This window comes from Solanum verrucosum, unplaced genomic scaffold (assembly GCF_900185275.1).
Source record: "Solanum verrucosum unplaced genomic scaffold, falcon-dt-bn FXZP01000067.1, whole genome shotgun sequence".
NCBI classification, from domain to species: Eukaryota; Viridiplantae; Streptophyta; class Magnoliopsida; order Solanales; family Solanaceae; genus Solanum; species Solanum verrucosum.
In genome coordinates, this window is record NW_026020175.1 from 1,532,025 (window position 1) to 1,552,747 (window position 20,723).

The 20,723-nt window shown below is 36.5% G+C and overlaps 2 protein-coding genes across 2 annotated transcripts; one reads left to right on the plus strand and one right to left on the minus strand.

The window, feature by feature from the left end:
• Window positions 1-634: 634 nt before the first annotated feature.
• Window positions 635-5,721, minus strand: LOC125828930 (uncharacterized). Its single transcript, XM_049508237.1, has 6 exons — window positions 5,460-5,721; window positions 2,464-2,663; window positions 1,728-1,868; window positions 1,535-1,615; window positions 948-1,072; window positions 635-860 (listed from the first exon to the last, which is right to left on the minus strand). Exons 1-6 carry the CDS (start codon window positions 5,680-5,682, stop codon window positions 812-814), a joined length of 819 nt encoding a protein of 272 aa, XP_049364194.1. The 5' UTR covers window positions 5,683-5,721; the 3' UTR covers window positions 635-811.
• Window positions 5,722-8,289: 2,568 nt separating this feature from the next.
• Window positions 8,290-20,081, plus strand: LOC125828866 (uncharacterized). Its single transcript, XM_049508181.1, has 10 exons — window positions 8,290-8,489; window positions 9,133-10,741; window positions 10,987-12,423; window positions 13,564-13,937; window positions 14,090-15,792; window positions 17,519-17,957; window positions 18,149-18,308; window positions 19,018-19,121; window positions 19,232-19,323; window positions 19,414-20,081. Exons 1-10 carry the CDS (start codon window positions 8,290-8,292, stop codon window positions 19,488-19,490), a joined length of 6,195 nt encoding a protein of 2,064 aa, XP_049364138.1. The 3' UTR covers window positions 19,491-20,081.
• Window positions 20,082-20,723: the final 642 nt, after the last annotated feature.

The following is a 20,723-nucleotide window of genomic DNA, read 5'->3' on the forward strand; positions in this document are numbered from 1 at the left end:
GATTTGGTATTGATTTTAAACAAAAAATAATAATCAAACCAAATCAACAATATAAAAAACTATTTAAAAAGTATACTTGCGCGTGCACACACACAAGTGTGTGTTTATTTTTACATAAAATTTTATGGTATGGCATATTGATTTTTATTTTTTTGCGCTAGGTGTTTTCCTCAATATAATTTGATTAGATATATAGTTTCTCTAGTTCGATAAAAACTAAAGCAATGAAAAATTGACTTAATTGATTTGATCTAATTCTAACATTTGAGAATTTGATCCAACCCCGGTCATGAACACCCGCTCCTCATTAATCTCTAACATGGGCAAATCCACACCATGCATATTTGAAGATTGCTCACAAAGTCACAATAAAGCAAATGTTTGAAAGTAACATATATATCACTGCAAGAAAAATCGTTTTTTTTTTTCAATAAACCAATGCGTCGCAAAATTTATTTTATACTTAAATGGATTTGCCACAATCAAGTTGTTTATATTGTCATCAAACAGACACTATAGCTTATCTGAGAACCAGCATCATTAATCATTCAACTTAGTTCATGAAAACTACAAGTGTGACTACCTTTCTGAAGCCTAAAAAATTAGAGCTCATAACGAAAAAGTTAAAACTATGATTGATAGCCACAAAATCAACTACTTAATTTAAATAGTGCTAGCTTTACAAAAACATCCACTCTTGGTTTTACCCCTGGAGAAACTAGACCAAGTTGGACTTGTGTAGGATACAAAAAAAATAAGCAAAGCCAAGCGTGGTACGCGAAATTTGTCCATCACTTAGCACAAACTTCAGTTACACAACACCTGAAGGAAGGCGCAAAACTAGCTGTCCTCCAAAAACACTGCAATACATTCACAAAATAAGAAGGATATGGTCAATAGAGAAGCATTTTGAAAAGCAAGGAAGGCATGGGATGCTGATATTCAACCTTTTAACGTAGTAGTAACAGAAGTCTGCTAAGATGAATGTCTGAACAACTTCAGATATAAGCACCATTGAAGGCCATAGACCATGACCCAACGCTACTAGTAGATGGCCGTTACTGTCCAAAACCTGTCGTCAGCCCAAGAGAAACTTAGAATGTTAATAGAAATGAACAGCATGCATGCAAAAATGGATCTAAAGGTGACAATCTTCCTCAATCTCTATTCGTAGACTTAAGTTACAGCTATCATACAAAAAAGGATACATTGTTCAACAACCTGAAGATGTTTTTAAAGGTCCTTCATCAGTTCCTACAATGTAGTCAGTACTAGGTGCACAACCTGACTTTGTGCGAATTAATAAAACTGACACTTAAACATGCATGATAAGGCACTTATCAAAATCTAGGACAAAGTAACCAAAACCACATATCTACTCATTTTTACTTCAACTAAGACTTCCAATCCCTGCTAGTTCGAATCATTATAGTAGCCAAATAAGATACTGCGTCTACACCAAATATGAAGAATGGAAACCTTGTCAGTGAAAATTTACGTGATTTGTGCAATTTTTTAAGTTTGCAAATCAAACCTGGAGAATCCAATGAGCGCAGCTTAAGAACCTCGCAACACCCAAAGCAAATACATAGTGAGCCGTGAATGGTTCAACTATCTGTAGACAATATACCAAGTATGTTGTCAAAGCTTACAAGAACATTTGATCAGAACAGCAGTTTTATGAGAGCGAAATCTGCATGTTCATCAACAATAATCAGTAATTATACCTGAGTGTTTTGCATGACACGAAGTTGAGGAAGCACAGAAACCGCCTCCAAGTAAACACAGAAAGCCCAGAAGATTCTATTGATCAAGTGATGTGATGTTGATGGATGAATTAGTAAGGCTAAGGCAGCACAAGGGATCCCCTGGACAAAAGTGGGTTAAAACAATTTACTTCTAAAAGATAAGCCAGAGAAAAACTCTATACAGCATGCATTACAGAGAATCATGCAACCGAAATCTTAAACAATCAAACAGAGAATAATAAAGATGATGAAATATTGGTAACTTTTTAGGATAAAGTAAACATTTGAGATCATTTCTAGTTGAAGTTTTATACAACTTGACATGGACTACTATACACAATACTCAAATGCATTCTTACAAAGGGACTTCACTTTACAAATGTCATCATCTTACAAATCTGCCTTCAGTACAAATGACAAGATAATTTGATCTTAAGGAATATTACAAAGAGAGATCAACCACACATGGATCTTCTCTAATCAAATTCCTAGTTTTCTCTATCTTTTTCATTTGCCATTAACCAAGTAAAATTGTAATTGAATTGAAACAATTATTCAACATCATCACAAATACAGTCTCGCTTCACTAGTACATGTATAAGCGGTATCTGGTAGCTATATCTATCAAAGATCAGTACATCAATCATCAATGTATGGACTACCAACTAGACCCTGAATGAAGCACATATAAAAGTGAGGTTGTTTGAAGACTTGCCACATAATAAACTGAACAATTGTCTTTGTCCTCCATGTAACTTGATTCAAGTTTAAATCGGATCATAAAAATAACCCACAACGTTGTCGCCAATGTAGCTAAATCAAGTAAGGTATGTATATCATATTCCATGACAAAACTACAATACAGTCTGACAGCCAAAAACAGAGCAGTGAGCTCCTGGGATTTGAGTGAAATCCCTGCAATAGTATGAGAGTTACAAATGATCAGTGGCACACAAAAGATAAAAACTAACATGGCAATCAGGAAAACCCAGCCATAGGATTGAATCCGGATAAAATTGAGAAATAGGTTTCCTTTATTATTTTATTTTTTAAAATCTAGTTTATAAACAACAAGAACAACATACCCAGTGTAATCCCACAAGTGGGGTCTGGGGAGGGTAGGATGTACGCAGACCATACCCCTGCCTTTGTGAGGTAGAGAGGTTGTTTCTGATAGACCCTCAGCTCAAAAGGGAAGTATGTGACACAGATTGAAATAAAAGAGACAACAAAGTAGCAAGATACAAACAAATGCAGCGACAGATAGTAATACACATCAAAGAATACAAACTATGAGCTAATTGAATAATACTACTAAGAGGACAATAGGAGGCTAGCCTACACCTCTCCCACACGAAAAACGGCAACACTCAGCTACCTACTAACCTTCTACCTTAATCCTCGACCTCCATACCTTCCTATCTAACGTTATGTTCAGATGAAGCTGTGGATATGAGGAACAAAACTCAAAAACTATAATTAACAGATATAGAAGAGTACAGAGCAATTTACTAAAGAATAACAATAAGATAAATGCTATCTCATGTGAAAACTAACAAGGGCCACATGACCATGAAAAAGTTACAACATTCTATCAATAATTCTACTACTATCGCCTTATAACCCATCTCAATAGCACACACTGATTTTCAACATGTATGAATTATAATTATGAAGTATTATGATATATAGCACAGAAATTGTGAAAAAGGCTTTGGCGTTTGTGGAAGTTATTTTAAATGGAAAACAAGAAAAGATGCTCTCACCATTTATATTGCAATGCAACAAAAATGAATTTTGATATTATATTCAGAGGCCAAGTTAATCCCCATAAAAAAGATTGATTGTGAATTGGCATTACACAAGATTGTTGGCCTAATGTAGAGAATCACACATCTAGGTTAAGTCATCTAAGAAACATGAAAGCAAAATAAGTGGAGAAAAAGATGAGTGTTATGGGATTTTCATGCATAGGACAAGACCTAAGTAAAAGGCAAATTTTAGAGAAGAGTTGTGACACCAGCAATGTTATATGGAATAATTGTTGTGCTTCTAAGGCCCAACAAATCCACAATCTGTATGTTGCAGGATTCAAATGTTAAGATGGAAAAGAGGTTATACAAAATCGGACAAGACTATACATGATCATATTCGACAAGAGTACAAATATCATAGAAATGATAAAATGCGAGAAGGACGACTCAGATCATCTGGTTATATCCTTATGCAACAGTTCTTAGGGACGCCATTATGATAGTTGAAGGTGATATAACGAGGTATACCTAAGATCTCAGGGAAGAAAATTGTCTCAGAAAGTAGACAATCAAAATTAATATGGATTTAGCTACGAAGATATTATAACGGAAGCAAATGATCAAAATAGGAAATCACACTATTTGAGATTAAGGCACATTTGTTGTTGTTATTCTTACACAAATCTGGTCTTCTTATGCTGGTTAGACACTTGCATGTCCGCGTAAAGAATATGAGTTCCAGAGAATCTCCAGTTTTAGATAACTCTTAATTAGCCTTAAATATCAATCATTTAGTATTGAAATTAATGGGCCTGAATAGAGCAAAACGAATACAGAGGATTCATCCAGCCAACCCCAACTAGTTTGGGGTTGTGGCATAATTGATAAGTTGATTGATATGCCAAGTTGTGAGATGTAAAGAAACTGAAGGCAAGTAAATGCTGTTCAGGCACTTATGCTTCTTTGAAAAAAAAAAACAATGCTTTAGGAAATAGGAATCTCATTCTCACAGACTGTCACTACCAAAGATCCCGAGAGCAAATGCTCGACCTCCTCTTCACCTGCATTGGTGTTTATTTAGAAAGAATGTAGAGGACAGAATTGTCTGAGAAGAATCATTCAATCATTTCCCACCATCTATTCCAATAACCACAAGATGCCAGACTGTCAAATCGCTAGCCATTAAGGTAGCTGCAGATAAAAACAGTCTCCAATATGTTTTCATACAAATGCAAATGATTCATTACTAATATAGCTGATTCAACCAACCCAAAGGTTAATATAGGTATAGGACACACGCTTTTTGCATAGTCCAACTATGAAACTGGTACCATACAATTCATCAGTCACATTCATTACGTCAAAGACTCCACAAAATCAATATCATCCAATACAAGACTCCACAAAATCAATATCATCCAATACAGCAATAGGTGGACTACAAAGGCCTAGCATGCAAATAAAACTAATAAGATTCAATGTAAAACCCACATTAAACGAATTCATCAAGAAGACCATAAAACTCCGCAATGTGAACTTTGCTAAGCATAGACGGGATTACAGGAGGAGGGTTGCAAACTTGCAATTGTAAAAATAGTCTAAAAATGATAATTCCTAATAGTAATCTAAATAAAGCTGAATGAGTTCAGATGATTGAAACAGCTAATCCATACTAGTTCAGAAGGTTGAGCTGATTGATCAATAAATTAGTATTCTTTTTCAAAATTTAGTTAGGAATCGAGGGCCTTTCCAAAAGAGTCTATCTACCGTAGTGGTAAGGTCTGCACACATTTTACCCTCTCCAAACTTCACTTGTGGGATTTCAATGGGCATATTGTTGTGTCTTTTGCAAAAAGGTTCTAAATTTCAATCCAAGACTACCAATCAATGCAGATCTCCTAAAAGCACCAATTTTCGATAACAATATATAAGCAGAAATAGAATGTGGGATTGTTACCAGCACAAGTTTTCTCTTTGGTGAGCTTATAGATAAGAACGGAGATTCCGATGGCGTGAACAGCCTCGGCGGCGACGAAAAGGTTGTCGTGATCGTGAACAATGGCACGTAGCAGCACCAGAACTGTCATGCCGGCGACCACCGCCAGAAAAGCCTTTACCTTTGGCGGTTGCCGTTTAACCCATGTTGACACAGCGTGGATCGGCCTCCTCGGAGCCTTCATACTGCTCTCTTGATGTGCTAAAAAAAAATCGACTGTCAATTGAAAATTGGAGCCTTCGGATACGTCGATCAATATATATACCTTATATTTCGTAACTTACCTTTTGTTATAAAAATAAAATAAAATTGTTTTGTTAAGGAGTAGAGAGGGTGTTGATACAAATTATGGAACCAAATCTATTTTTATTTGCTTTGATTTGTATTTTTTTAAAATAATAATATTTAGTTTGGTTTTGATTTTTGTTCGAAAATTTAAAGAAATAGTGTTAACTAATTCTACACATATTTTATAGTTATATATACATGATTATATTATTTTTATATGAATAACTTAAGTATAATTGAGTTATACTATAAGAATTAATAATTATAAGATTCAAAATGGAATAAAGACAATAATTCATTTGAATGAATCGTTTCTTTTACTTTGATGTATGGTTAATAACTAAACAATTGAACCAAAACTAATAACAAACAAATCAATTAAATTGGTTTGATTTTGATTTGAATAATTTAATACTAATTGAATTAGGTTAATTTAATTTTGATAAACAATATTTGTAAAAAATTCCTAGGAGACTAAATAAATGAATTATTATTTAAAACTAATAAATAAATGATCTACCCTAATAATATTTCATATCTTGGAACAAGGCAACAATATTTCAAAGTTAATTTTAGATAATTTTTTAAAAAGTTGAAAATCAAAAGTTCCAAGAGAAAACACTATTTCATTTAATTAGCTGGAATGAATACTCCATCATGAAGTTTGGTGAACTATTTGTTTATATTTGGTCATAAAATCTAACAACTTTAGTTGGATTGGATTAACCAATTTAAGATGTGATCACAACACCTATATCATGAATCATGATTGTGATGTGCATTAATATTGATTAGTATCACAACTTTGTAATATCCAAAACAAAGTATTAACCAATATAAGAGTTCATTCACACACCACGGTCATTAAAAGCTTTAAAGCAAAGTTAATTTAGAGGGTTATTATACATTTTTAAACGTTTCATGATTAAATTGACTAGTGATACTTTCGAGATGCTACCTTGAAATAGAAAGTCTTTTCAATTTCATTTGATTCGGGGAGTCTTCGCCGGTAGTAACCTCCTGAATTTGTCGAATAACTTCTTTCCCGCAAAGCTTGTCAATCCTACACTCCTTTCTTTTTATGTATGGTGACGAATCTGTTTGGACACTGATTATAAGCGAAAGCATAGTTGATTCCAACTGAAAAATGAAAGAAATTATCCACAATTTTTACTCATCGTTGAAAGTATGCACAACTTGGAGTTAGAGTTAAAATTTGAATCCTCTCCACCAACTCAACGTCCCCCGATTCCTACCTTCTTAACTCCCCCAATCCCTATATATCTTAACCATTTCAACCTGCCACCGAGGCTCTACTCCTCACCACCTATCGCCCCTATAGTGTTTTACTAGATTTCATATAAACACTCTTAAGACAATATTTTTTTTTACTTATAATTATCAAACACTATAAAATAAGTAAGAAATCAATTTGTTTTTCAAGAGAACGTTTTTCATGAATAATGTGAGAGTGACCTCTGTGGTGGACAAAATGAGGAAGGTGAGACTATGATGGTTTGGACATGTGAAGAGGAGTTTCATAGACACATCAATGATGAAGTGCAAAAGGTTAGTTATAAAGGGTAGAGGAAAAACAAATGTAGACCGAAGAAGTATTGAAGAGAGGTGATGACAAGCTACGACGCAACTTCATGTTACCAAGGACATGACCTTAGATGAGAAGGGGTAGAGGACGTTTATTAGGGTAAAATGTTAGTAGGTTGTGCCATGATGTCTTGCTTAGGGTGACTTGTTTATCATTTATATTAGTTGTATTATTGTAGTTTTTGTTTTTGATTTTATCATTATTTTATTGTTTTCAATAATCTATCCTAGTATGTTGTTTAATGTGTTTCAATTATCACATTATTTTATTATTGTTTCGAATCCTTTTAGGTAGACTTTGCAATGCTACTTGTTAATTGATATATTCTCTTTACGATTTCCTTATTTTTTATACATGAATTTGTTGCACTTGAGTCATGAGTCTTTCGAAAACAAAATATGGTAAAGTTTGTCTTTATTCTATCCTCTCCAAACCTTACTCGTGAGATTTCACTGGAATATTATTGTTATTGTACTATTCTTCTTGTACCAAACACACCCTAAAACGTTACTAAATCGGTTAAGAATTGAGGTCCAAGATTATTCTTTACTAAACAATTGTTAATTATTTTCTAGATCTTTTTCGATATTTTCTCTTTCATTCTTCCCTACTATTGTTGTTTTAGAATAAGTACTTTGTTTTTAAAAAAATTATTTTATTAAAGTAAGTGTTGACAATAAATCAAATTAAAACTTTACATTTTTTATCCATTTAGATTCAAAGTCTAAAAACCCTTTTTATAAAAAAATTCATAGTTTTGGACAAATTGATGGACCTCAAGCGCGGAACGGCGTCGTACCCGGGACTACCCTTCTAAACCAAAACCCTGCTAAAACCCTAACAACAATGGTGGATTGTGAGTCGAACTCAGCACACAGAAAGATGAAAAAGATGAAGATGAAGATGAAGAAACGAAAGCAACATAGCGCCGACAAAGAAGAAGGCTGTAACAGACCTTCAAAATCCCATCGCACCGAACAGGAAGAACCTATAGTTGTTCCGGAAAGTGAAGAAGCAATTAAGATACAGGATGATTCCCCATGGAGAAATCTACAGTTGATATTGTCCCTTCAGAACAACTCTATCCCTCTCCAAGAGTCAGTACTAATACTTCAATGTTCGGCTATATTTTGCTGATAAAAAAGTTCGATTTCGTTTCTGTTATGGAGTTATTTTTTGCTTTGTTTGGAAGCTCACGGATTTGGTTTTGGGAGAATTAATTTTGTTATTAGTTAGAAGAGAAACTTTGTGCATTTGATAGTTTTATTTTGTCTTCTAAACAAATACTCGAAATCCAAGCTAGTTGGGGTCGGCTATATGAATAATCACTATAGATGGGAATTAATCATAAAGTGACTAGTTTTATGCGGTCTGTCAACATACCTTAACCCTTCTCTGGCAATGTTAGCAAGTTCACACGTTTGGACAAGAATGGAAAACATTTCTTTAGGAAAAAACAGAACGTCTAAGCTGGTAATTGGTTCAAACTTTTGAAAAAGAGTTGCTCCAAATGCCATTGCAGAAACTGTTTCTCAACCAATGATTTTTTTTTATTCTCCAGCTTTTGGATGAAAACCAGTTTTTGCAACAAAAAACTGATTTTTTTTTTTTTTGGCAAAGATTCTTCTTTGACCTTTTGAACCAAGTGCCAGCCATTATTTTCATGTCGAAACACAAGTGTTCTCACATTTGTTTACTGTGAATTGATGATTTTCTTCTAACAAACTAATTCTAGTGCAGAAAATTGGAGCTGGCATATAATTATGTGAAATCAAGAACAGAAGGGGCTGGTGAAAGCAGGGAGAAAATTCAGACAGTAAGCTTTTCAAGAGTGGTAGTTTTCTTGAATAATTGGGTTCAGAGGATACTAGTTTCTTCTGAAAAGAAAATTAGGGTGGAAGGAGACAAGCATGCGATGGAAATTGCAGGGTCATATTCAGATTGCAGATGTTGGGTGATTTTCAGGTTCTGCTTGGAGGAATCAAAAAAGATGGGTGTTTCATTACACTTCTTAAGGGACTTGTTACGGGTCATCCAATACATTTCAAGGGATGCATTGATACGTCTGGGTGATCAGCCTTTGGTTAGTGAAGATTTGGAGTTGCATAGCATTGTGCTTGATTGCATATCCCTGGTCTTCTCATCTCATGGGGGTATTTCTAATGAAAATCTAGACTTATGGATATCATTGATTAGTGTGGTGCTTGAATTTGTCCAAAAGGTTCTCAATGATAAGCTTGATGGAACGAAGGCGGGTATTTTTGCCAAGCAGTTGTCTTGCTGCTTGCTTGAGCCATTTGTTAAGTTTCTAAAGGTCCATCCAACTCGTAAAAATGGTTTCCGCGAGTTTATAGATAAGCTTTTTGAAGATTTGGTGATTGTGTGGGATGCGTTAGATGTTCATGGCTGTGAAAGCAATCCAGAATGGAAAAGAAATCTATCGGTGTTGATAGAAGAAGTTTTGTCACAGGCATTATTCCATCCAACTCATATTGATGGATTTTTAAGCCTCCAAAGTACATCCAAGTATAGGCATTTTGATGATAAAAAATCAAAAGAGGAGAAAACTTTCATAAAAAGTTACCATAGACACTTATTTGATAAGTTGGGGAAGATAATAACTGGGAAGAATGCGTCAGCACTCAGTGGTGCTGGAGAGCTGCTTCGCCTGTTCATTAATTGTATTTATATGAAGAATGGGGTTTTAGTCGGTGCAGAAGCATTTAGACACCAGGAAGGCAATTCTACTGCCTTTTCCAGGAGCTCTTCCAACAGCTCTGCGATTTCAACAAGTCCTCCCTGTTATGCCCTGGATGCAGAAGCACGGAAATCAGTTTTTGATTTTTTTGTAGAGATTATGGAACTTTTCTTATCAGAGATTTATACTCACTCACAGCCCGGTGTGGATGCTGAACCTCTGTATTTGGGTGTTAGCACATTAAGATCAATGAATAAGTTGCTTGCAACATGTGTACAGGAAAAGGTATATATACGAACTGAAGATACCTCCGAAGGGGCTTGCTTTAATTTTTTGAAGTTAATTTATGATGCGATCATGTCTCTTACTGCCCAAATGAATCGGTTACTACAATCATTTGACTCTCCAGAAGAACGAATACCCGGGCAATTGTTGATTCTAGCTGCCAAGGAAATTTTTCTTGCTATTCATTATTTAGTGGATATTGAATATGATGTTGTTGGGGATGATCTAGAAAAACTATGGGGCACGATACTTACTCTTACAACCAGTAGTCACTCTCTGATGAACGCTTCAGATCAACATTTGTTGACTTCAGAGGTACTTAAGCTTGGATGCAGACTGGTTCACCTCTACAGTGAACTTCGACAGGTTTGTGAGTTTTGTTGATTAATTTGTAGACAGTTACTTTGTATTATGGAGGAATAACTTAAATTTTTTTAGAAAGGTATGACACTTCACATAACACCTTAGTTTCATGAACCGCTATCCACCTTCTTCTGCACCCTTTGTGCAGTGATAATGCTTGAGCTAACTTTTAATTTCATGCTTTACTATTGTTTGTTTTTTGGGGAATTGAACCATTTTGTGGTCCTTTTTTATCCTGAACTTTATAGGTTAACATTGCCATATTCGCACTAAGCAAAGCTGTTAGAGATGTATTATCATCATTCAGAAGCAACGAAGTGTTCAGCTCTTCATTGCTCTGTCACTCATTTGCTAATTCTATGAGCATGTTATTGTGCTCTCCAGAATTCAGACGTTCCATCAGAAATGCTGTCAAGTCCATTCCTGAGGGCCAAGCAAGTGGATGCATCCGACAGTTGATTGTTGATGTTGCAGAATCTCTGGAATGGATAAAATCTGAATATCAGTTGCCTGCTGAAAGTGATTTTGCAGAACCATGTTTTAGTAGTTGTGGCACGCATTGCTTTGTTCTAAAAGCTGAGATTTTGGGGAAAAGCTTGACTGAAATGTATACCCTTATTCTCGACTCAATGACTGTTACTACCGGTAATAGCAACCTCGTTGCTCTTTCCGTGAAAGATTTGATGGCTGTTATTCGCCCTGGTTTGAGTAGCCTGGTCTCTCGAGGTCCAGATGTTCTTAACGTTTTCTTTACTCTGGTAACGGGCAGAGGATTCAGTAAGGCAGCTGCACTTGGGAATGACATTCTCTCAGCATGCTGGATTGTGGTCTTTTTCTTTCGTTTATATATGTCTTGCAGAAGCTTGCAAAGACAAGCCATCAGCCTGATGCCCCCAGATGCATCAAGGAAGATGTCAAGAGCACTTACTGATTCTTTTTCTGCTTATTCTGCAAAGGACTGGTTGGAGAGCACTGGTTGGGAAGACGAAAGTTATTTTTCTTGGGTTGTCCAACCTTCAGCTCCTCTTCCTGCTGTTTTACATATTATTGCTGAGTTTTGTCATCAGCACACTGTTATAGTTTGCTGTCCCCTTATTTATGTATTGAGTGGCATGGCTCTTCAAAGACTAGTTGATTTAAATAGGCAAATGAAGTCCATTGATTACTTGCTTCAGAGGAATAATAATCTAGTCCAGGCTATGTTAGATAATGATGCTGGTCTATCATCATACTCCAAGGATACTAAAAAGTGGAACAAACATGTCTCAACTCTGAGGAAAGAGGCAGCAGACCTCACCGAATTCATGATGAGATATCTCTCATTAGTGACTGAAGATAGGATATATAATTCCTCAGTTGATCAAGTAAGCAGTAAGAATACATATCTCAATCATCTGTATGAAACTGAGGTATGGGATCTTGGTACTGGATCTATAGATGAGAAGCTGTTTCCATCTGCTTTGTGGTGGATTATTTGCCAAAATGTTGATATCTGGTGTCCTCATGCTTCTAAAAAAGACTTGAAAAAGTTTCTTTTAGCTTTAATTCAGAACTCCCATCCTTGTTTAAGCACGAATATGAGTGCGCTCAGGAATTATATAGAGAAATCTGGCTACGTGACAGGAGTCAACCGACATTTGGTCTCAGTGGAACTTCTGAGCAACACCATTCTATATGAACAAAAAGTAAGTTCTTGGGTAGCCTCTACAGCACATACATTTAGCACTGTTTTAGCTTTACTTATGACCATCAAATCTTCATGCATCTCATGTCACAGCTTTGTGAAAGAACCTTTCTATGAATCCATGTAAAAGTTACTTGCTAATCCCTCAATTAGGAAAATCTCAGCCAAAGAAACACGTCAAGAAAACAGGTTTATGCTCTTTGGTTCAACTGCAGGTTCCATGGGTATAACTTGAACATTGTGATGTATAAACTGAAGTAAAATTTCATCTACTTATAGAATGACCCACAGAAACACTAAGTTGCTTGGACTCTTCACTTTCGGTGCCGCAACCTTGTAGACATAACAGGGTGTGGGATCCGTACCTGATTTAGTCAATAGATTTTGAGTACTTCGACTAAAATCAACGGAGAAATTTTGGACAGATTCAATGATTTGTGAAATCAAAACAAAAGCTAAGGTGAAATTGAAGAAAATGGAATAACTTGTATATAGAATTTTCTATGTCACTCCTTTTTGTTTTATCTCCTTCTAAGACTTTCCTCTCGATCAATATTTTTGCTCAAGTTTTCCACATAATATCTCATAGTTTAGGTTTTATAACTCTATTTTTAGATATTTGAATTATTTTTAGTTGAATCCCCGCACCTGTATCCATATCCCCACATCTTAAAATTTAGATCATGAAGGATCTGACCTCTAAATTTGCACTTGTATCGGACACTTGCACCGGAGTCCGAGCAACTTAGCAGAAACATATTCATTTGCGAAATCTATCCTGATATGCAAACTGGAGTTATGTAGCAGTTAGTGCCTGCTACAATTTGAGACTCAAGTTTGAGTCCTCCTGGAGGCAGGTTTTCATATTTTAGTAAGAATGATGTTGCAGGTAGATCACGTAAAGCTTGGGTACTTAGGTCTCTCTCTGTCAAACTATCAGTTGCATAAGGGATCACATTAGCATCCCAGAGTTGTTGGGGATTTTGGACACTTCTCACGTCCGGGTGTATTAGATTGGATAATCCTATTCCACTTACACCTTGCTAGTTTAGCATTTGGGTTATTGCGCTGTCTGGTTGCCTTATTGAGTTCTATTGGGAGCGATTGTTTCTTGTGGTGTTCTAACTGTATGTTATGATAGCCCATTTGCAGGCACATGGCATCCATATTTTGCCAAATTTTGAAGAAGTCTGTGTTGTCAATATTTTCATATGTTGGAGAAGTTGATCTAAATGGTACACCTGATTGGGAGAATGCTATACACATGCTTGAAAAGTCATCGACTACATTTTTCAGAAGTAATCATCCACAGGATAATGACTCATTATTGATAGAGCCAATCCATCATTTACTAAATGACATACCTGCTGAACTTTGTGAAAAGGAACTAAGTCCTATAAACGCAGAAATCACCAGATGCCGGGAATTTCTCAACCTTTTGAGCTGGATACCGAAAGGACATCTTAGATCAAAATCATTCTCACGTTATGCTACTAGCATTCTCAATATCGACAGGTAATATCACTTCTTCACCCTTTTTTTTGTTCTCATCAGACATTAAATGCCTTTAGCATTAGCTGTTGGAAAGCTTTTAGATATTGACATAACAACTTCAAGCTAGTAATTCAAACTGTAATGTTGGTTTGCAAATGGCTGTAATATTTCAGGCTCGTGGTCGGCTGCCTGTTTGATCAGCATGGGTCAGTAGCTTTATGCAGCCGTTATGAGCTCTTGAGGTTGCTTGTGACCTGCCGGAGAACCTTTAAAAATCTGCTAATGGCATCATGTGAAGGGAAGAAAGGTCATCAATCCTTGCTAGCTTGCTTGTTGTCAGAGAGATCTCCTGTTTTTTGGCTTCTGAAGTCATTGTCTGCAGTAACTGGTTTTCTGAGTGTGATTTCTCAAGAGACTTCTCCTCAATTGAAACATATGATTTTCTCGTTGATGGATCACACATCTTTCATCCTTTTGACTCTGTTCAAAGATCAATTTGAAGCCATTTTTGCTTTGACTGCTGGGAAGTCTTATGGAGGAGCTATCAGTTCTGCTGATGGCCACAAAGAGATTGTTCTGAGAGAAAATGGTCCGCGTTCAGATTTCTCTGATAACAACGATGCATGGAGAAGTGTTTCATCTGTAGCTGGCACCTTAACGAGACATGCACAGGAATTGCTGGACTCCCTAAATCTAGCGGTTGTTAATGGAAAAGTGGATGATCTAGCTGGGCTTCAGGAAATGGATAAAGTCTCACCTTTGGTCTCTTGCTTTCAGGGATTCTTATGTGGTCTAGTTTCTGCAATGGACAGTTTGGATATTAAAAGAAGCAGTACTCTTATAGAATCAACAAGCCACAACCTCAAAATGAAACCATGTATAGAGACATGTGCAGACTTGTTAAACTCCATTTTGCATTTGTTATTTCTTGAGGGCGATCAATGCCCTCAAGGTTTGTCTAGTACCCACACTGCTATTGAGACAGAATGTTGCAACGAACTATTGGCAGCGGGAACTTACCAATCTAGGGACTCTGCTGATGAGCCTAATAATGTGAAAAAGGAAGAACACTATTCTGGTTCGGCTGACTCTGTACAGTCTAATGACTGTAAGAATGACTTGCAAAAGTTTGGAGGTATTGAGTCTCTTTTGGCCAATGTGGACTTTGAGCAACAATATTTGAGAAAATCTTTATTGCAAGGACTTTCCAAAGGAGAAAATCTTGAAGCAGCATTTTGTCTGAAGCATATTTTCGGTGCTTCTTCAGCTATTCTAAAATTTTCGTTGCATACCAAGTCTACTTCCTTGCCGAAGAATCTTCTTCCCATACTAATCCGTGTCTCTCATGTCTTGCTTTCTGATTTTGCCAATCACAGTGGGTCACTTGAACAGTTCTCTTTTATTTGGTTAGATGGTGTTGCGAAGTTCATTGGAGAGCTGGGAAAAATATTTCCGCTGCTTAATCCTTTGTCTTCTAGAGATTTATTTGTCAAACAAATAGAATTGCATTTGAGGGCCATGGGAAAGTGCATATCTTTACAGGGGAAGGAAGCTGCTCTTGCATCACGAGAGATAGAATCAAGTACCAAGATGCTAAGTGATCTGCCAGAACATGACCTATCCAACTCTCATTGGCTAAACCACTTGGATGAGTTAAAATCCAGATTGAGGATGTCATTCGCGAATTTTGTCAGCAGAGCTTCTGAATTGCATTTATTGTCTGCTATTCAGGCTATTGAGAGAGCATTAGTTGGTGTGCAGGAACACTGCATTATTAACTATGAAGTAACTACTGGAAGTTCACATGGAGCAAAGGTCTCTGCTTATGTTGCTGCAGGCATTGATTGCTTGGACGTGATTCTTGAATCTGTGTCAGGTACTATTTTATATCCAAGGTTTACTTTCAAGTACCAAGCTTGCGTTTGGACATGCAATATGAAGTCATAATTTCAAATCCCAAATTCTCCAGAAAGCTCAAATCATGATTTCAACTGTTGTAAATGTAAAACTTGACCCATAAGTTTATATTTTGTAAGGACCCATCATTTGAAATTTTGTAAAAAAAGACATGTTCGGCGTGAAAAGATTGTTCGTACCATGTGAAATTATTATATTAAAGAATAACTAGTTACTACTATTGTTGACTAGTGAATCTTTATAAAATTATGTGTATTTGCAAGTTTGTATTCACAAATCACAAACATTTATTTGTAAAAGGAACATGAATATATGTGATTTATCAATGTGGTGCCTTTCAATATTCCGATATCTACCCTTCGGGGTTGCCCAGTGGTTTGAGCTTGGGACTTCCATGTTGGAGGTCTCAAGTTCGAAACCCCTTGCCAACGAAAGCAAGGGGTTTGCCTTCTGGGTCGAGCTCGTCGCACCAGGCTTGCCTAGTGCGGGTTACCTCTCCTATGTGGTTTGCGAGCCATTGCATAGGAGCGGGGGTTTTACCCTGTGCGCACCCAAAGGGTAGCGGCTGCGGGTTTCCCTTGTCATCAAAAAAAAAAAAAATTCCGATATCTTGTTTATGAACTATGGTTTGTTCAATTTGGTAAGATTGCGCAAGAATTGGGGAAATTTTGATAGTTATCACAACTTGTGGGGTTGTCATGTTTATAAAAAAATACAACTAAAGAAATCCAAATTGCATGTCCATACAAAACTTCAATTTCATATCGCATGTTCAAACGGGTCCTAAGAGAAAAATGCAAGATAGCTATTATGTCAAAGTTCTTTGCTTTCATTTGGACTCCACAAATGATTAGCATTTTTTTCCTCACAGATATTACATATTTTTGTCTGGATCAGAGAGAAATTAAGCTCTTTCGATTGCTAGAAATATCAAGAGATGATGTATTTGTATTTCAGTTTTAACCTTGTGAAGGATAAGAAAACACTGGTTCTTGTCGACATGAAATTAACTGAATAGCTCTAACAATCAGATGCTCATTATGCTACTACGAATGGTTTGGATGTGAAAAAAAAATCCAAATGGTTTGAATGGATATGTTTGAGTAGGAGCGAGTAGGGCTGTTTAAAATAGTTTTTAATTCCTCAGATGTTGCATTGCATGAAATATAAAAGCTCTGGTTTGGACAGATGAGTAACTTAAGTCATAAATCACAAGAGGAGCGCGTTGAGTGGAGGGGAAAAATTAGCAGAGTCTCCCTGAAAAAGGGGGACTTTTGATTCTTTTTGTCCATGATTTCTTGTTTTTTCTTAAAGGGTCTTTTGACTGGGAGGTTGTTACTTTTCAGAACACACAATTAATTAAAAGGAACAATAATTGGCTTGGCTTTGCTCATGGCATGTAAAGAGACTAAGACGACATCAGTTTAGGAACTAATTAACATGTCTTCAGAGGCGAAGTAGCACTTGCAAAGATCTCTACCTATGTGTGAGGCACTTGCAAAGATCTCTACCTATGTGTGAGCTCTCTCTGGAAGCTGTGATGTTTTTCATTTGTTTGTTGGATAGTTTAGGGAGCTGATTGTTCTTCATATTAAGTTGCAAAAAATCCCGATACTTGCCCTATACTAATGTTTTTCAGATTTGTGCGTAACTTGCGGTTTCGTATGTCCTTTGTCTTTTTATAGGGCGTAAGAAGTTGGCTGTGGTCAAAAGGCATATCCAGAATTTAGTATCGTCTCTACTCAATGTAGCCCTGCACTTGCAAGGCCCGAAGATATTTTTCAGAAATCATAAGTTCAGGAAAGATTTTACTGAACCTGACCCTGGCTCTGTCTGTCTTATGTGCATTTCAGTGCTGACAAAAATTTCTGCCAAACACGCTTTCTTCCAATTGGAAGCATGCCATATTGGGCAGTTATTGCATCTGCCTGCTACAATATTTCAGAGTGCTTTTCAGCTTTGGACATCCAAAGTTCCACTTTGTTCTAATTATACAGGAGACTTGACTTCCGGAGAAACTGAGGTTCCTGGAAGCGAAAGAAGTGTCGTGGATAGAGAATTTTGCATAAAGCTATATGCTGCTTGCTGCCGAATGCTGTGCACTGTTCTAAAGCATCACAGAAGGTTTGCTACTTTGTTCTTGTTTCCTTCAAACTATATTTGTGGCCTATTCCCTTATGTTGTTTACTGTGCAATTTTATGATGATCACCGGGGAACTTCAAAAGAGATGGAGAAACATTATAGATGTGTGGATTTTGAGCAAATTTCCCCTTATAAGTCCATGATCTATTATCTTGGTTTTCACAATATGTAGTGAGACACGGCGCTGCATCGCGCTTCTGGAAGATTCAGTTGGCAGACTTCTTAATTGTTTGGAGATGGTATGCACTTGTCCAGTTGGAGGAGATAATTTTGGATGGGAAGTTCAAGGAGGAGTAAAATGCGCCAGTTTTCTTCGTAGGGTGTATGAAGAGGTAAGGTTACTTCTACATTATACTCTCTCCTCAATAATGGAATTTTCAATTACTCAAATGTTGGGTTAACATGATCTAAATACTTCCTTCTTGCATCATTTATAGTTGCCTTTTTGCTCTTCTGAAAAATGGGAGTAAAAGACAGATGGCTTTCGGGCTTTACAGGTTGCTTCTAGATACTTAGGCTCAGGCTCATGAGTGCTTTATGATTCGAAATTCATGACCCTGCCTAAAGTTGAATGTACTATAAACAGTGCTCTACTTGGATGAACTTGCCTTCAGCTTCATCCTTACTTTGGACTTTGAACATGTTAGTTCTAAGCTTTGATTTAGTCATAGTCAGTTCTGAGGTGGTTGTTCCCATTCATTACTAGCTTTGTACGAATTTCTTTTTTATCCGTTTACTAGCTTGGTAGTTAGTATTGAAAGTCATTAATAAAATTTCCATTAGTTATCAAAAGAGAAGTTCTGAGATTGTTGAAACTAGATAACTTAGGAGGCATATTATTGGTCCACTCTTTTGATTTAAAGGTAATTTGACAATGTCGTTTCTTGTCTCAATTACATTGTCAGAAGGGTACTAGTGCAAGTTTCGATTTTGGGTCATCAATGCATTAGTTTCATTTAACTGTTTGTCCATTCACATAAATCCAAGAGGTTTCTTTCCTTATGTCTTTCATAAAATGGCTGTCCCCTTTCTATATTGCAGATTAGGCAGCACAAAGATGTCTATGGTGACAATTGTTTTCAATTCCTATCTTGCTACATATGGGTGTACTGTGGATATGGTCGGCTTAGAAATGGAATCATCCGGTACTTTTTTGTTGTATTCACTTTTGATTTCATGTTAGAGGCACAATGTGATTTGCATTTTTGATTCCTGTTCTCCAATCTTAATGACTTTTTTTTTTTCAACTTGGAAGGGAAATCGATGAAGCTTTAAGACCTGGTGTCTATGCTTTAATAGATGCTTGTTCAGAAGACGATCTTCAACGTCTTCACACAGTATTTGGAGGTGAGCAATCTCAACCTGTTCTAAAGTTTGAAAGAATATTAAGCTATTAGTTGCCTGTTGCCTCACTATTTAATCTTTCTATTTTTATAGAGGGACCCTGCAGAAATACCCTTGCTACTTTGCAACATGATTACAAGATCCATTTCCAGTATGGAGGAAAAGTGTGATTGATCATCATAACTACTTTTGTTGGCAAAGTCTGTATGTGGAGGATCCTGTATCACTACTGCTTTTGCGGGCAAGTCTTCATTGTGAAGGAAAATGACAAGACCTGCAGAGTAATATTGTCAATGAAGCAACCTCGACATTGCTACATTGCCCACAGGGTTAAAGGCTTGCAACGGGGGTTCACCTGCAGCCTGTTTTAACAGCTATTAGAAATGCCCCTCTTGATCCGTTCTTCAAGACCTACGGTTGAAGGCTAATCAAAGAACGCAAAATTTGACATTGGTTCCTTGGGGACATGCTTGTGCTCTGCTGCTAAAATGTTGTAGCAAACTAAATACACACACACGCTCTTCATCGAAAGCTGAGACTCAATTCTGTACAAAGAAGTTTTGCTGAGCTCGAGCCTTGGGAGTTCTTGTGTACCGGTATGAGTAGAAGTATTGCATCTCTTTTTAATTATGTGAATTTGATATCCCTTGCCAATGGTTTGAAACTCTAGGGAAAATAGACCTTTTTGTAAGCACATGACATTTAATTGAAATTTTTTCAAGTTCAATTATATGTATAATGTATGGATCCAATTTTATTTGGCCGATGTGCACAAATACCCAATTTTAGGATAGTCATGTCATTTTTGTGCCCATTATATTTTTATGCAAGTTTATTTGCTTTGGGAACAACTTCAGACATACGCTGTTGAAGTTGAAAATTGTGAAGGCCAAACATTATATTTTTGGCCTCAAGTTTGGTATGACTTGTCAAGTCTTAGACATTTTCTTTTTATACTGAAGTCTTTTTTTTTTTTTTGAAAATCGAGAAATCCATCTTTGACCCGCCGCATTTTGGATCAATCACAACCTTCTAAACTCGGTGGATGATGGGCCTGTCCCTCTACCCTTCTCCACTCAAATATCGGGCTTCGCTTTGTATGGTGTGGGACTTGAACCTGCGACCTAAGTCACAAATCTTCCCCCTTTTGCCACTTGAGCCTGGCCGGGGGGCTTTTTTACTGAAGTTGTTGGTTGATTTGGTAAAGCTAAGCTTCGGACATTTTTTTGCTATAGTTGTGGCTTTAGCAAAGATCAAACTTCAGTCATGTGATTGAATTGCATATAAAAATTGGATAAAACTTTAGTGATGTATGATTTGACTTTTTTTTTTTGAAATAGGTAACTGATGTGTGATTTGACTATTTTTATCCATTTTTTTTAAAAATAATTCAAATAAGCTCA